General features: G+C 41.4%; 1 protein-coding gene across 1 annotated transcript; it reads right to left on the bottom strand.

Annotated features, from left to right (window-relative positions):
• Nucleotides 1–1,016: 1,016 nt before the first annotated feature.
• On the bottom strand, nt 1,017–17,587 carry smox (spermine oxidase). Its single transcript, XM_080880015.1, has 7 exons — nt 17,448–17,587; nt 10,239–10,473; nt 8,156–8,382; nt 5,729–5,902; nt 3,833–4,553; nt 2,343–2,503; nt 1,017–1,559 (listed from the first exon to the last, which is right to left on the bottom strand). Exons 2-7 carry the CDS (start codon nt 10,444–10,446, stop codon nt 1,407–1,409), a joined length of 1,644 nt encoding a protein of 547 aa, XP_080736141.1. The 5' UTR covers nt 10,447–10,473; nt 17,448–17,587; the 3' UTR covers nt 1,017–1,406.
• Nucleotides 17,588–18,329: the final 742 nt, after the last annotated feature.

Below are 18,329 nucleotides of genomic sequence, written 5' to 3'. Positions count from 1 at the left end.
TTCCATGCTCTATAAAGTCCAACAGTTAGCGTGTTTGTTGACATGGCTAGCACAAATTGGTGAAAGTCAATGTTGTGAACTTTTCCCCTTAAAGCTTCCCATATTCAGTGTTGGAAAAGCCACTTACTCTTTCCCCTAATGAAAAATAGCCTAAATGTTAAAAAACTTTTTTTTAAATGAAAAATTTAGTCATTTTAGCTCTCCTGATGTGATGAAACTTTTGTTGCTGACACATCCCATTTCTCAGTCTTTTAATATCCAATTTTGGTCAGCATGTGTGAATCGGTCTTCTGCTGCTTGTGGTGCATCTTGAGATGCTCTGCTGCATACCTCAGTTCTAACCAGTAGTTATTTGAGTTAATATTACCCCCCACTTAACATTAAAGCAGTCTGGCCATTCTCCTCTTACATTAATAAGGCACTTTTCCTCAGAACTGCCTCTCACTGGACATTTTCTTTTTCAGAGCATTCTTTGTAATACTTTAAAACATTTTTTTAAGTAGTTCCCTTAAATTTTTGAGTAAAATTCTAGCTGCTCATCAGTTTCTAAAATACTCAGACCTGCCTATTTGGCACCAACAATCGCGACAGATTCAGACCTACCATGCCTGAATCATGCAGTTGCTGTCATGCGATTAGCTGGTTAGATTTGTGTGTTAACAAGCGGTGAGGGTTTGTAGTTAAAGAGGGCTTGTTTTCATACAACCACCTGACTCTGGAAAATGATGATTGGTGGGGCGTAAACACAGAATTTAAAACCTGTTTTCATTTGTTGTTAATTGAAACCTTCCCTGGTCTTTTCCGTCTCTGATTAAGAGGATTGACAGTGTTGTCCAACAGAAGTGGAGGCTGGGCTGAGGCCTGTTCTAACACCATCTGTCACTTTGGAGCCTTTTTCCTCTTCTTTCCACGTGCACCACTTTGTGCTCCCTCTCACTCAAAATAATGAGAACATCTGCACATCCACTGGTGTGTTTAATAAATTTAATGAATCAAGAAAACAAAACAAAACCGTATTAAATGATGATAAAACTTTTATTTTGTTAAAACCTTCGATTTTTTTTGTTTAGTATTTTCATTATTTTCGAAATAACATAGCATTACGTACAGAAGGCACTTACAAAAACAAGTTAAATTACAGATGCTGTTATTATAAACATTAAATTACTGATTAAAAAAAGAATGATAAAGAAATGAAATGACAGCACCATTGGCAACTTCTGAACAGTACATCTCAAATAAAAATTTAGCATGATTCAAATCTACAGTACAATAGAAACAAAAGTCATTTGTTACAGGTGTAATAATGCCCGAGCTATGCTTTTAAGTATAACTTAATCATCAGGATGAAAAGCTTCAACTCAACAGGTTTGTATTTTTTTCACTAGTCAGAGGTTCATTTATTTTTATATATTAGGCTTCGTGGTTTCCGCGCTGTTCAAGTCCTGGTAAATCTCCATCAGGCGAGTGGCCTCTCTCTGCCCTGATAGCAAAGCACCATGGGTAGTGGAATAGTATTTTCTGTGGGTGGCCTCTCCAGCAAACAGGACCTGTAAGGGCTGAGCAAAGAGGGGAGGAGAGGAAACCAGAGAGGGAACAAAAATGAGATTCAATCACGATCCATCAATGTCATCATGTTGGTTTTTTCTGTTTCTCCAGAGGCACTCGCTCCTATTTCACTCCCTTGTTAGTGCTCCACATGTAGGAGGCTACAGAAACTTTCCTGAGGGCTCGGGATTTCACTTTGCCAGGGTTGTACACTTCAGCAGAAGGGGGTCATGCCGTTCCTTCAGCAGTGTCAAGTGAACACACGGATCCTCCACCCCCACACTCCTAGCCCCTTCTCCCTTTCACCCAGAATGCATCGAGTTTCATGGTCTAGACTTTTGGCCTGCAATCAGCACTTCGGACCCTCCTGACACCAGCTGTATTCGCTCTGCACCAGCTGGGCTCTGACATGTATGTGATGACGCGGCCACACTGGGCACATGATCTCTGAGTGTGGCCGAAGGTTGTAAACAAACCATGAGGGCAAAAACACTGCCATCCCAAACGTCTACACTCAGAACAGTTCAGCTTCTAAGTAAAAAATATAAGATTTCAAACTATAAAATAATCAGTAAAACATTTTCTAGAAAGGGAACTGTGGAAATAATTATAAAGAAAAAGTGTAAAGTCAACATACAGTATATGGATAAAAGTGGTAAAATGGTCAATAGACTGGCACTTACATGGCACTGTTCTACTCAAAGAGTTTGTGTAGTGCATTAAAAAAAAAGGATGTCTACTAATCAATAAATGACAACTAAATATCTAGCAACTGTAATGTAAGCAGTTCTTACTGGAGCCTTGGTGCTATTGGCATAAGGTAGTGGCATGGCCAGCTTTTCACAGTCCGCACCACTGGATCCGACTCTGGTGAAGGAGTAGGAGCCTCGGATGTACGGGTTGCTGCCCCATGAGGAGCGCAGGATGCGCCGGGGCTTTGGAATGTCGGGGTTCCCTGGAGATGGACGAAAGGGTGGAAAGACAAAGGAGTCAGCTGAGATAAAAAGACAATGACAGTCAGCAAGTCGACAATAGCTGCTCTTATTATCCGTCTCAGCTCTCACTGTGGCAGATCCAACATGTTTAGGAGCTACCATGTCAGTGGGTTAGGATGCTAAGATTTAAAAACCATCCCTAAAACAACAAAAGCAGAGAACGATAACTGATGGTTGACATTTCATGAGCCACCATCATCATCAGGTGTGAAAGAAAGAAATGTCTGTACAACAATTTCAAAGCAACTCCAAGTTGTTGAGATGTTTTTCAGATACCTCTAATATGGTAAAATTATATGAAAGACCAGCAGCTAACCTGGACTAGCTTTTACACTTGGATGTTTAATCTGCCAACACAAATCAACTTGTGACTGTGTGCGAGCAGAGAGGCACCAGTGAGTGATGCAATTAAGCAAACAGCTGAAGGGATTAAACCACGCTGACCTAAATGAGGAGTGACTGTATGTGTTTGGCTTCTCTGTGCAAATTACAGTCCACTGACCTTATCATGAAGTGACAGTAAGTGTCTCTGTGACCTACTTCTGAGGTAGAATATAATCCGAGACCTTTCCTCTCTGCACTTCTTACCTTATGCAAGTTGCCAAACAGTAGTGCGTGTTACATTTTAGCTTCCAGTCACTTTGAAGCAGTTAGTCAGCCTTCTGTTTTTTCCCCAGTTGCGCAAGATGTGACGTGCATCATGTAACTGGTAGCAGCAAGTACTGGATTGTTTGTGTATGTATAAAAGAAGGGATGGTTAAAAATCCCAGTGACAATAAATGACTCTCTGCCTTGTGCAACATCAGCTCTCTGAGCGGTGACACGAGACTGGTAAGCTGCTGTTCACCGAACACAAAGAAGGCACCAGAGTCATTCAGCGGTATTATCTCTCAGCCTTTCTTTGCAGAAAAAAAAAGGTGCTTACATCACAGCTGAAAGGTGACATCATTTCCTTTCTATGAAGTACAATGACCCAACCTTAATCATAGTACAAATGAGTCACTGAACTCACAGCCTCAGACTGAACCGTGTTAGTTTTAGATGACTGATTCTTAGTGAAGGCTTCACTAGAATTAAAGAAGGAGGTTACAGCTGAATTTGCCTGGTTTATTAAATCCACAGAAGTGAAGATTATAAAAGTAGAGATCTCTTATTTGTCCTCAATAGTTCTTTGTTAGTTAAACTAGATCCTATTTTAAATGCAGTTTTAAAAAGTCATAAGAATAGCATATCTTGTTATGAGCGTAAAACTGTCCAAGCTCTATACATCTGCGTCTACATGCCCTCACCTGTAAAGCGCCTCAGCAGCTCAGTGCAGGTCTCGGCCACCGTTTCGTCATCGCAGCGCTCCATGTACAGCGCCTCCTGCCCACAGATCCAGCCGCTCAGCATGTAGCCGTAGCGCTCAGGTGGATAGAGGACATCAAAGCTACAGATTTTTTTGTACCACAGCTCCTCGGGGTAGGCCAGCTGCTCCAGTTGGGCCTCGTCCTCCCACACAAATTGGATGCTGTTACACTCGGGGCTCCAGAAGGGCTCCTCAAACTCCAAGAATATCTTGTCGGTGGTGCTGATGCCCAACTTCTCGATGGCGAGGACCTTGTCCTCGGGAAGAGAGGGCGAGAACATGGCTTCGTGGTTTTGCTTCAGCACGCCCAGAGAGGTCGTCACGATCACGTGGTCGGCCATGATCCACTCCTCATCCTCGCACTCCACGCTGACAGGGTGACCCCGCATCACAGGCTGGCTGCTGTGGTTGTTTTCATTGTGGTTGTCGTCGCTGCTCTTAGTGATCACCTCCTGATGCTGGGCTGAGTAGTTCCAGTGGATGCAGCGCACCGGCTTGCGAAGGCAGATGGTGTGGGAGGGGATGTCCTGGGCCAGGAGCTCCATGATCTTCATAAAACCTTCAGGGATGACATAATGTGCCCCGGGGATCTCCGTCCACTCACCAAACTCACTCAGGGACACCTCGTCCATACTGGGAGAACTGCTTTCACAACTTTCCACCTGAAACATGATGCAACATCAACATAGAGGATCGGGTGTCACTAAAGTAGCAATGCTAACATTCAAAATCAAACCTCTGCAGCCATTAAAGTATTTACTGCGTGTCAGCAAGACATCTCTGCAGCTACTGCACTCAACAAATCAGCATGAATTAACTAGTTTAAACATACTGGGAATACACAGGGTTTAGAGGACAGCTACACCTGCTTCTGGCTCATTAGCTGGTGAACCAGTATGGCAGCAGTTACCTAATGTTTGCCATTTGCTTCCCTGCTGCGTTTCTCCACATGCACTCACTTTATATTCACTTTGAAATATAAAGTTATACAGGCTATAACTTCAGTTCTATGAGGATGTACCTAGGCCACTAATGAGCTAGGTTAGCATAGCTTTGCTTGTACTACTTGCAGGGTTGATAGAAAATTAATGTTTTCAACAACTATGTGAGGCGACAGTCAATCAAGATCTATTTGTCTATCTAGTTGTGGTCAAGTAAATCTCCCTAGGGGACACATGACACACTGGGACTGTTATGCCATGTTATTGACTTCATCCCTTTATGAGCTAATTGGCGACAGAAGAGGATGGTAACAAAAGAGGAAGATGGAGGCAGAGGATCTGCTACTGCGATGCGACCGTTAATGGCAGCAGGTTAAAGTAACAGTCCCAGATTCTCATGTAGTCTCTAGGAAAATGAATCGCTCAGCCCAATTAAAACAATCCAGGGTGATCACTAAGCAGTATCCTGAGAGGTGGACTATGCAGGCTCACATTAAACTGGAAAATGTGATCATTGCTGTGACTTGTCACCCCAATTTAACTGATTAAAGTGAATTACAGGCAGCTAGCCCATGCTAAATGCTAACCACAGCAATGTTAGCCTACTTTATGAATGAAAGATTAGGGTTGCTATGGCAATCATACCAGACAGATGCCCCATTCCCATGTAAATGACGTATGTTAGCAAGATTGTTTTTATTTATCTGCAAGTTGTACTTACGCCGCTCACTGTGCCTTTTTTTTTTTAATTTATAATATTTATTTGTCCATTGATAGCTACATGGATTATAGGCAGCGATAAGGAAACAAACCAAAGCTTCGGGGTTCATGAGTATCAGTTATTTTCTAGGACTCCAAATTTACAAATGTTTGTCTTCAAACGAAACAACGCACACCTTGAGGTACTGCTGTAGCATGGACAGTTTGACTTTCTTGGTGCTGTCAGAGTCATCAGGATCCAACATGATCTTCTTGCGGACCACGTCTCGTGTAAAAACGCCAACGCTGTTCTGGCTCTCAGCACAGACGGGTTTCCCGTTCTTGAAGAACTCCTGAGTCAGCTCGTACACCTAAACGAGAGCAAAAGGCAAGGAACGATGTAAAGAAAGCAGGGCATTGTGAAATGAGGAACTAAAAGAAACCAGTTTATTTCAGTCCAGGCCAGATTTCTGTACTTGCAGGACTAAACACTGGCATCATGGCGAAACACTACAGACAGAACAAGTTATAACACATTACAGGCCGGTAAAAAGCAGAACAAAGACAGCGGTAAAGGACACTATGAAGAAATGCTGGTGTGCTGACAAAATGTGCTTCCACAATGTTGATTATGAACCATTTCCTAGAAAGAACAGCCAGTAAGGACCACATCAGTTATGCATCAACATGTATTGAGTCAAAACATAACAGCGCAAAGCTGTTGTCTCGACTTCCAGTTAATGAATCCCTGACTTTCCGAATGCAGCCCATGTACTGGAGTTTAGACATTTCAGGTTGAATGTTACGCTTGGGCCTAAGTACAAATGGTTCCAACTGACTTCCTGACTCTACCTCACCTTCCCAACCCCCAAATTCCCCTTGTGCCTGATGGTTTCTTGCTTGATTGCATGTGTGTTGGTCATTTTCTTAGCTCTGATCTCTCTCCCAGCTCTGTTTTAAATCAGCATGTGCACAATGCTGAGCTATTTGCTGACTGTTACAAACTACTTTTCGTTTCGCTCAAGGAATAATCACTGAACCACACCCGTTTTCACACCTTGGCTCATGTGATTAGGTAGAGGATCATCAGGGGGTCCCTTTTGTCCCTCTTTTTTTTTTTTTTGGGGGGGGGGGGGGGGGGATACTCCCACAGGGTTTAAAGGTAGAAAAGCCAAATGGCTGCTCTCTGGGACTCTAAGTTTAAATCTGGGACTCTCCACCATTTGACCCTAGAACTAAAGAAGCTTCTCGGATGAGAGGTGAAACATCTTCAAGCAACCTAAAGAAGTCCAGACGCTTTTCTTTCCAAGCTCCTTAAATCACTGAAGTTATTTTTGTTTTCATTGCTTGTGACATTTTTCTTTTTTGCTGGCTGCAGGTGCTGTGAGTGTAAACTGACAGGAGCACTGATCTGAATTTGGCTTTTATTAAATTCTGATTTTTGACATTTCATAGTGATTTTCTAGTGAAAAATGAAGGTTGATTTAACTTGATATACAATAAAAAAAACCTTTTAGATTGCTGCATAAATATATTACAAGTGAATGAATAAGACCTAACAGCTAATAGAGAGAGAATAATTAAACTATACCACATAAATATTAAACATATTCAACTTTATTCATTAAGGAAACAACTCAATATTACACATGTGAAAGGGACAGTAACCAATGCTGAACCTCAAGGAGAAACCCAGCACAGGGCATAAGAAGCAACCTTCATATGACACGGACCATAATCATTAAGGGTGACAGAGTGTTCACCCCTGTCCACATCACTCCTCAGCCTGGGCTGGATGATATCACAGTACACCGTGTGGTAAAAGGGAAGTGATCCTGTGCAACTTTGCGGGCCGCAAAGTTGCACAGGATCACTTCCCTTTCAAAGTCAAACCAATTTTTTATACGCATCACAAATACCAAGAGAGCTTGTGCAATCAAATGTGCATCAAAGCATGCACTATATTCACAAGAGCTGGAAAACTGGAGTGATTTGAACAGCATAGACTCATTTCACTGTAAGAGGACAATTCACCACAAATCTTCAGGTTTTAAAATAATGTAAAGCTCTTTTTTCTGCTCATATCTGCGAAGCTGTAAAATTCAGATTCGTCACTGCACAGATGCTGAAAAGAAAAATGTGTGTGTGCTGCTATACCTTCTCTCTGTAAGTGCTTTTCCAGATGTGACCTACTTAAACAACAACTTACACAACAGTAAAAAAAAAGAAAAAGAAAATGTAATGAGCGTGAGAAGACTTGCTACAGTAAAATCACCTTGCTCACTACAATAATTTATTGAAGCTGTTCCAGCCTGTTTTTCCATGTCTGCACAAATGCGTTGCTCTTGTGCATCACTTAATCCACATTCTTATTAATCCAGCCTAACATATTCTGGATTTAAAATCATGGATTACAGCTAGAACAAAGTGAGCCTGCACAGTGAGTTTTTTCAATGGTTACTGCTGACCTTATATAATCTGGCTACTGCCGACAATATGTGGCAAAATTTCACTTGCATATTGAGTTGTTATGCAGGTTGAACATCCAGCATCTCTGTTCGTGCACACTTCCATTTTTGCATGCTGATGTGTGCATCCAATTGTGCGCAAATGTGTCCCCTCACCTCATTGTACAGGTCACTGAACTCTTCCACCAGGTCCTTGGGGATCCTCTTCCCGACATTGGTCTGGTAGTGAGCCACACCGTTCTTGGTGTACAGGCTGATGCGTCCCACACTCCTCTCCCCATCTGTGGTGTGTTCAAGCAGCCCGTTGTCCTCCGCCAGGTGGTATACTGGGTTCCCATTGGCACCATGGATCCAGGTAGCGCCAAGCTCCAAAGTTGCTTTTCCTGTAGTACAGAAAAATCAATAGAGATTAATTTAAAGAACACAGGGTCTCCTAAGTGCCCCTGAGTGATGCAGTATATACGGTCTTCTTGGCTCAAGCACAATCACTCTGGAGTTTTGGGTAATTATAGAGTTCAAAAGTAGGTCAACGCAATTAAAATACCAAAGCTAAAGCCCCAGTGGAATACCATGAATTTTCTTTTCTGAGGATAATAGCATCAAACCCACTGTATGCGTTCACTTTTTGATAAAACGACAGAAGTAACCACACGCACTCAAGCACACAAACACAGCACCTAACATATAGACTTACGTGTAACCGAATGCGTGCATGTTTTTTACATGTGGCTCCTTTTATGCGCACAGAGCCAGGCTCTTTTTATTAACCGCTCGTTTGTTCTTGCCAGTTAGAAGAATTCATCATGGTGGAAATCAGTGGAAGGCTAAATTTTTCTTGCCTAAGACTCACAGTTCAGTTGATTTTGTAAGATAATCACAACAACGTCACTAAAATATGTAGAAATGCATTTGAGGAAGTGCGGTTTTTGGCATATTCAGGAAATCCTGATTGTGCGACTGTATGACTGATTAACAGCACAGTTTAACTGAAACTAACCAATCAAAGTTAAAAACTGACCATATGTCAAATATTGTCTTCTTGGGAAAACCTCAGCAGATTTTAAACTGTTACCTGGAAATTTTTTTTTACCTAAATAGGGCAAAATTATTAACTTAGTTTTTCTGGCATAAAATTCAAAACCTTTTCTGTACAGTTATTGGGTTCATAAGGGGCCTTATGCAGGTCTGTATGTTTAAAATAAGATCAATAAGACGCTGCTAAGACGAACATGGCTAGGTCAGTTTACCTAATTAGCACATTTTGTTTAACAGTGAAGTGGCTTCCTAAAGCTAGTAGCTAGCTACCTACAGAAACCATTTTGCAAGTTTTTGTGTTTTATTCATTCATCAAATTTTTTTTAAGCTTTTGGGCTTCATCCATAAAGATGGACGTAGCTTCCAGGTATGACAGGTGAAGTCAGTGCTGAAGTGCCTTATGGCATTTACACGGTCATCAGGCAAGGACCTTTGAGCAAACAGCCGCGTAACTACAGGGGCTGTTTGGCTATTGGCTCAGTTACTAGCTTCAGATTACATATAATAAAACATTTTGTAAATTATTTTCATTCTAAATGCCTTCTTGGGTCAGGACTGTGTGCATTTAGTGAACAATAAGACGGCAGCAGCGAAAATGCTCAGCTCACCATAACAGGACTTCATTTACGTGTGAGTGACGAGATGGTGGCTACGCCCAACTATTTTATTCACCGTTTATGTGAAGTTAAGCTAGATGCCCTCATATTTTAGCTAACAGATAAAACTGAAATCCATTTAAAAGTGCAACATGTAGCAATTTTCATATATTAAAACAGTTTGTAATGATCTGTTAGCTAATGCTAATTTAGTTGCTCATGCTGATAAACAGCCAGCTTTCTAATGTTGTCTTGAGTGGATAAAGTTGATTCAATCACACTCTCGGGGCTGATAAATTGCTGTTTTCCAATATCTTTAACAGCCAACTTAGACTCTTAATCACACTCGTGTGGGTAATGTGACTTCTTATTAACCAAACAAAATCAAAACAGAGAAGCTTTCCAAACGACTTAACCAGTGACCTCGTCCATGATCCATTCAAATGATTGCCAGTAAGCACAATGGTTTTCTAGAGACTTTGCCCCATCGTATAATATAACTTGACATAGAACTTCATGATTTAATCAACTGGAGATCTCCATTCTACCCGTTAACCCAATTAGTGTGTGATGCTAATTTTTGGGTTAAGACAGAAAAATCCTCCCACCGTGCTGAACGCTCTGAACTCTCCCGCCGATGTGGTCCGATGCCTCTAGGACAGAGACATCAGTGAAGCCGTTTTTCAGTAGGATCTTAGTTGCGGCCAGGCCAGCCAAGCCAGCTCCAATCACTACTATTCGAGGCTGCCGATGAATACGTAGGCCGCTACTAAGAGGATCATCAGTGCTGTCTGAGGAAATTTCACAACTTTGCATGCCGTCCAAACTCCTCTGCAATGAAGGCTGGGGACAGAGCAAAGAACAAGAACCAAGTTACAAATGATGACACTGACAGGAGGGTGACAAATACACATGTAAAACTCAGAAACTCCACATTATGTAGTTTTGCTATGTATAGGAAAGGTTAGGGAAACTACTGAGAGTGCATTTTTTACTTGACACTGGAACCTTTAGAGCAAAACTACCCAAGAGGACAATAAAGTCTAAAGCTATTTAACTCAAATTTGCTATGTACATGTAAAACAAGTGTAACAGCAACACAACATGTGTATATCTGTGCGTGCGTGTGTTCGTAAAGTGCCAATTTGCTCAGAGGTTCTACATCAAGAAAGATCAGCTTTAAGTCTGTCAAACTCTTAGCTTCCAAAACCCTGTTTTTAGAGCCTGCGGCGACTATCCATGTGATGATTTCAGTTTGAGGACTTTTCGAAACCCAAAACATTTACAGGTGTGCCCTGCACATCTGTGCTGTTGGCTGCCTGACAAACGTATTTCCTGGGCATGACTTCACCACCCTCAGGACGATGACAGAAAAAAGTGGCAGGGTTTGTTAAAGGCAGTTACCTTGGAGAGGAATTGATGATAAATATTAAAAAAAAAAGACATAAAAAGAATGGAATTTAAATTCTCTCTCACCAGTTTCACCTACAGAATAACAAGAATAACAAGGACGTGGTGAAAATAAGATAATAAAATGATCTTGTTCAGCGAATGTAGCATACACAAGACGATGATTTATTCACACTACCCAACCAAACCAGAACTTTTTGACCAGTAGACCTCAAACCAGAGTCAAATCTGGGCCTCTTTGGTGCTCTGCTTGTTGGTCTAAGTATGTTCTTGTTTTAACACAAAAATAAAGCCACACACAACCTATTTTACAACTGGTAAGTCCTGCTTATTGGCATTCCTGTGAATATAACCAACATTTACAGCTGTGTTTATACCTGTGATTAACTTAATGCCATGCGGCTAATGTTCTGCCTTCCCATAGTGCGTCTGTTTATTATTAAGCACAAGGCCAAATTAGAAGCGATGAGACAACCCTGTTATTTCCATCAGAGAATAGACTATACAAAGGCACAAAAGCAAACCCTTGCTCATTTCTTGCCAGAGTCCCTCTAATTTAACTGAAACTGCTCAGAGACACCGTGACTGTGAAGACATAACACACAGACGACCTTGTTGTTCAGCCACACAAGGCTGTTCGCTATCGATGTATGGACAGCTGTGGATGAGTGTGGGAAACAGCACGGAGGACATTCCTGAACGTCACTACAAACTAACACTGTAGTTCCTTATGGGAGATATATCGGTCAAAAGTTATCACCATTATATGATAACGTTTAGGTCTGTTTTCCTACTCCTGACTTGTACAAGCATCAGCATAATGTCTTCCGAGGTAACCCATATCCTGCCTGCCCCCACACACACACACACACACACACACACACACACACACACACACACACACACACACACACACACACACACACACACACACACACACAAAACTCCCTGCTTTGTTACCACAGCAACACCGGAGAGAGTTCAGTACATAATATACTGTTTAGAAAATAGACAGAGTTTCGTTTAGCTTGAGGCCACCCAGCTGAAAGACGTACACGCACTCTGCAGACCGCAAAAAGACATAACTGTGACACACAATAGGCCTCTGCACAGATATTAAACTTTGACTTGATTTTGGAGGGTTTTTTTGAGGAACTGTGTTGTAAGAAAGTTGTGAGCAGTGATAGTTCAGTTGCAAGATCAGCTGATCAAAGAACAAAAAGGCTGTCAGAGAGGAAACCACAAGCTTTGACAGAACATCTGTACGAGAAACGCTCGTATCCGACGGCTGAAACAGATGTGCGTTAAACCCTCAAATCTGCCCGTCAGTACATGACATGTGGCCTGACTTCATGATCCTCCTCGTGAATACAGGTCAGACTTCCTGGATTTGTAGAACAGGGGCTTCTTCCAATATTTACTATGTTTGAGGGGTTCTTTTTTCAGCAATGTTTCAAATCACGGAGCAACACTGTGAATAAAATAATTTTCTTCTTATTTTCCTCTCCCCCGTGGATGATGTTTATTTGTTTTGCTGGAATTTACAGATTTAGACTATAAACTGTATATAAAGACGGATGCAGCTGCCACGACATCACCCACTGACACCGTCCTGCCTAGAAGCTGAGCTTTTGCCCGCTGCTATCTGGGGTTTTTTTTTTTTTTTTGAAAATGGGTGTGATTGGCATAGCAAACTGAGATACACCCCACAATCTTATGACAGCGACTTCTAAATCACAAGATAAGCTCGCCATAACGCTTATGCTTCTTTATTGTCCTTTGAGATGCTGGAGACCATAAAGCAATTAGAAAAGTACAGGGTGTATCAAAAAGAAACATCTGATTTCAAAGTGCTTTAATTCTGCAGTCGTTCACTGGTAACAATCGAAATACGTACTGTTAGAAAAACAGGATTTGGGATTTTCACGTGTTTTGAAATCAGATGATTGTCACACTCACAATTCCCAATCTGACGAGTGCAGGTTCGAGGCACATTTACATTGGTTTTACTTTTCAGACCAAGAAGCTATGTCTATCTTTTCTATACACTCTGTAAACTGGAACAATATTGTGTATCCATTAGGGCTGCCACGATTTGTCGACTAGTCACGATTACGTCGACTATCAAAATCGTCGACGACTGATTTAATAGTCGACGTGTCGTTTGAAGCTTTGTAAGATCGCAAAAGACGCAGGAATAATAGCAGGATTTAAGAGTGTAATAACGGACTGAAACAGAAGATGGCAGCACAGCATGTACAAGGATGCCAGCTGCCGTTAAACCCCGAAGAAGAAAAAGCAGCTGTGTCCCAGAATTCATAGCGCGGCCCAGCTTAGTTTCCAACAATGGCGGTAGCTAGTTAGTTTTAATATTACTCTTATTATTCTTTCTGGGTCACAAAATAAACGTTTAACATATTTTCAGGCGAGAATGTAGCTGTGTAAACCTCAAATATCGGCTCAGTTTATCAGGACACCACATATTTTCAAAAGCGCTCCGACGTTTTCGGAGACGTCTGTTACCCACTAGCTCGATAGCTAGCCGGGGGCTAGGTCACTAGCGCCGTGAGAACACCGGACTCCCGGCAAATTGTTTTCAAACCCACCGCCGTCTTTCGCGACTCAGGTTAAATATATATGAGTCACTTAGATAAATTAAAAATGTTGTTGTTTGGCTTTTTTTTTTTTTTTTTTTTTTTTTAGTATTTTATTTGTTCCTGAGTAAATCGGTTTGGCTGAGATTAAAGTTATAGTTTTTACACAGCTGAATAAACGTCAAGCAGACAGCTGATCATCAGAAGTGTGAGATGCTGGAGAATATACTCCGGTGTCCTGTTATATTTTAGATAGCAAGGAGTTTATTAAACTTCACCGAAACAATCTGCAAATTTCATTAAAATTGAATAAACTATCATCTTGTCTTTATTTTTAGTTAGCACCTTAAAAGCTTAAAGCTGTAAGCTAATGATAGTTATATAAGAGCAGATGCTGCTGGTGCAATAAGCTGTAGTTTTACGTCCAGTGGATGATGATCTGATTAGTCGACTAATCGCATAAATAATCGGTGACTAGTCGACTATCAAAATAATCGTTTGTGGCAGCCCTAGTATCCATGGACACATAATCTATTGATTTTCTCAAACTGTATTATTACTAACATATAAGAATATTAAGCGGTTAATCCATGCACAACGCTCGACTGACTCCATTCTCCATTAGCACTTGTGAACAAGCTACCAATTAAAACACTGAATCGCATCTTTGTAAGTATTAAATGAGTTTCAGTTTTGCCTTTTTCTCTGAAACTAATCCCAGCCATGAATGCTTTGAGCTGAGAAATGTTCCATTTACTCTCTGCACACAGAAACAACAACAACAAGAAAACAGTTTTAACAATGACACCAATCATCAGTTACATTCCCAGAATCTAAAATTGAAATATGAATTCAGCATCAACATGAATGGACTCATTCACAGGCTTTAAAAGAGCTTGGTGTTAGTCTGCTCTATGTATTTCTGGAACAATAATATATTCATGAAGGACTCAAAAATTTTTTTTTTTTGGTTTTTTCGGTTTTTTAAAACCCAGTCGGGAACTACCATGTCTCTTTGCTCTGCTGCTTCAAAGGCAGTTTGTTTAAGAATGTGGTGTACAAATGCGTTTTTGTGGCATTATGTGATTTTGATTTTTTTTAAATTCTGCAGCTGTTAAGTTTGAACATCACACAGGAAACTGATTTGTGGCAGAAAACAAAACACAATGACAACAACAGAAAAGAGAAAAGGATGCTGGTGAGCTATTAGTTGGGTACCTTTTTGTTTATATCCTTCAGCCCATTGCCTCTGATCATATGTATGTATGTGCAAAACCTTTTAAGCTAAATTCTTTATTTCACATGATGCAAATGTGTATGATGTTAAACTAGTTTCTACGGATGAATTACGCAAGCGTTTCCTCAGACACAGTCCACAGAAAACACAAGTAACTACGTGAATCATCTCCAGCAACCAATAAAGACCCACCTTCATGTGTGACTTGTACTTACTGTTTACATTATGATAAATGCCTCAGCTTCTCTGACCACCACTTTGGAGGAGACGCACATTAACACGCTGACCTTGTGTCAGCACTTTCCAATGTTGTATATGACAACATTGTGACAGTCCCAGTTGTTAATTTTTCAGAAATGCTTTCTATCTACCCTCTATATTCCAGAACTGGGACTTTACAGGCTTTGTCTCCCCCCTCCCCACTTCTCCACACACTCGGACTAAGACACTCAGACGTGGGGGAACTTGTGCCTAAAACAAGATCCCAAACCAGGTTTAGGCCATGTTGGAAATCATGTAAGGTTCATTTTCTTCTTTGTGCTGAAATGTAAGTGCAACATACCCATCTAGAATAACTCTGATGAAATCTGGCTTGACCTACAAAAGAAATCCTATTTCACTGTTAAAATTCACCTGAACGGATGATGATCTAATTGATGGAAAGCATTTAATCTCTCACACACACACACACACACACACACACACACACACACACACACACACACACACACACACACACACACACACACACACACACACACTGAACTGACAGATTGCGCATCACTCCGTGGTAGCATGTAATTCTATGGCTGGGTAATACACTCGCCACATGTCACCGCACCAGGCTTTACACCACTAGAGCAGATTAATGTGTGGCTTGGCCTTGGGTAGATAGACGGCTGAGGGTGGGGTGGAGTGAGGAGAATAGACGGGGAGGGGAGGGGGTAGGGCTACCATTGACCTAGAAATAGCAATCTACAGTACAGTGTGCGTGCTGGTGGACTTGTCAAGTTGCAGGGCGAGTCTTGGGCTGGAATGTCTTAAATCACCGAGTCTGAGCACATTCGTGGCTCTCATCTTTACTGCTTTCCTCTCCGCTTTAATTGTGAACACAGCCCTTTCCAGCTGTGTCCACACTCACATCTGCATTTCCTCTTTTGGTCCCATGCGAGTAGTAGCATGGAAATGGACATTTCTAAATCCTTACATGAAAAAAGATGGGGGAAGAAAAATGCAGGGTAGTCGGGCGGGGGGTGTTGCCAAAGGCCAGACATTCCACACTTCTCTCCCATCTCTACATTTCCCAAGCTGGGAGGAAGGACCGGAGGCACCCCGCTCACAAAGACATAAACACTCCACCGACGTGCCCCTTTATACACCACACTGTTCTTCTCCAAATGCAGATAAAGAGGAGAGCCGTGCCCTAAGATGCTGCTGCATCCAATAATTAATGAAATCAATTAGAGATGCACAAAGAGGGTATACAAATGACCACTGATAGAGTCAAAGCATAAAATTCACAAATCAGAAAACATGTAAAGCGAGAAAACCAATTAAAGGTATTTTAAGCTATATTTGTAGGAAATCACGACAGAGGTTAACAACAGGTTTTGTTTTTGGGGTTGTCGAGCTGTAAAAATCCCCTTGATTTACATATAACATTTTTACCTGCAAGGACAACTTTATTTATTAAATCATTTTCATGGATTCATTCATAATTTATTATTATTTTTTTTTAAAAAAAAGAAGGGGAGTACGAGAAAGTGAGAAGCTGATAAAATAGAACTCATCAATAAGTAAATGATTAAGAATAAAATTAATTAGGTCTAGAAAAAAATCCGATAAACTGAAGATAACGAGTTCAAAGATCATTAGAAAAGCAGCAGAGCAGAGAGAAGGTAAAAAAAATCTGTGGAAATCAGACTGTTTGATTCCCTGGTGGATATCCTGCTTGGATCAGCTGGAGTACAAGCCTCCCCCTGCCACGTATAGCTCAGCTGTGATGCCAAAGTGGCAGCAGTTTGAAACAAAGCAAACTCCGTTACTGCGTTACTTTAACTAATTATCTATGAAAGACAACACGTGATGGTGAGAACAACAACAAACATACAACACCTGAAGGCACCTCAAAGCGGACATTTAGCGAGAAGCAAAAACCCACCTTATTCCAGCCTGAGCACTTTGTCCCGACACACACACACACACACACACACACACACACACACACACACACACACACACACACACACACACACACACACACACACACACAGAGAGAGAGAGAAAGACCTGCGATACATCAACTAACATCTGATGTGCTCGTCCACCGGCGAGCTTAAACACAGGCAGCAGTGCCCGTTCATATTTTCTCAACACAAACAAGTGGGTCACGTTTTGTGTGTACGGTTGCCTTCAGGACCCCCTGAGCTGTCACAGTGTTTCCACAGATAACAGAGCCTCTTTCCACCCCCTTACGTTAACAATTAAAATCACGGCGGTCCTCTTTACCGTCCTGCTGCTGAATAATAACTTGTCAAATATGTCAGTTTTTTCCCTTTAGTAGAAGAGCTGGTTACCTGACTCTCTTGGTCTTTAGCTGTAAAACCTCAGAGCGCTCCGTTTTCCTTTGTGCCGTTTTTTCCTCAGACCGGCTGCGCTTTGTATTTATGCCTGGAAACCAGAAGGAGCCAGTTTTTCCGTGGCGCTGCCTCCTCATTAATAATGCAGCAGGAGCGATGACGACAGACCTGCCCCCCGCTCCGCCTGTGCCCATAGAGCTGTGGGCTGTACAGACAGCACACACATGCTCATCTATTCAGACAGACATTCGGGTAACGTTGCGTTCCGCGTCATTTTAATTGGTTCATGTGTGTTATTTTTGACCGTGTAGTAGTCGTCTTTTTTACTAAGACCTCCGTAAATCACGTTGTGATTGGTTTCTTGTCTTAAAGAGAGCTATATAAATAGATTTTACTTACATGCATCTGATGGATAGTGTATGATTTCAATCATCAGGATCTGCACAGCCCTGTTATAATGGAAGTTTTTTTGTGATGTAAAAAAAGACACCAATATCTATCTATACTGTCAGGATATGACTGTGTTCAAAATAAACAATCAGATTCAAATTCATTTTAAATAGTAGTCAGAACACACCTGCCACCAGTGTGGCTGATTAAAGTCAAAGATCAGCTGTCCTGAGACTTTTCTGACTTTACTTGGTTGCATCTTACAAAGAGCTTACAAAGCATTGCTGAAAGATATGGTATCAGTCAGGAGAAGGGTGCAAATGATATTCTAAGGCATTAGATACGGTATACTGTGTGAGATAGTCAAGACAGTCGTCTAAAAGTGGAGAAAATATGGTGTAACAGTGAAAATAATCATTAAAACATGAACAGTTTGCCCCAGAGTCACATAATCAGACCTGGGCTTTGCACGGCCCCTGGGTCACATCC

Source organism: Rhamphochromis sp. 'chilingali' (genome assembly GCF_963969265.1).
Source record: "Rhamphochromis sp. 'chilingali' genome assembly, chromosome: 4".
Taxonomy (NCBI): Eukaryota; Metazoa; Chordata; class Actinopteri; order Cichliformes; family Cichlidae; genus Rhamphochromis; species Rhamphochromis sp. 'chilingali'.
The sequence above is the reverse complement of the archived record's forward strand: the minus strand, read 5'-3'. Positions and strand labels throughout refer to the sequence as shown.

What these genes read in the sequence shown, in the direction of transcription:
- smox (XM_080880015.1), bottom strand. Translation starts at nt 10,446, where the DNA reads ATGCAAAGTTGTGAAATTTCCTCAGACAGCACTGATGATCCTCTTAGT. An exon ending in TGCTACAGCAGTACCTCAAG is followed by an intron (nt 4,554 to 5,728) that starts GTGTGCGTTGTT and finishes ATCATGTTTCAG; the next exon opens with GTGGAAAGTTGTGAAAGCAG. An exon ending in CCAATAGCACCAAGGCTCCA is followed by an intron (nt 1,560 to 2,342) that starts GTAAGAACTGCT and finishes CTCTTTGCTCAG; the next exon opens with CCCTTACAGGTCCTGTTTGC.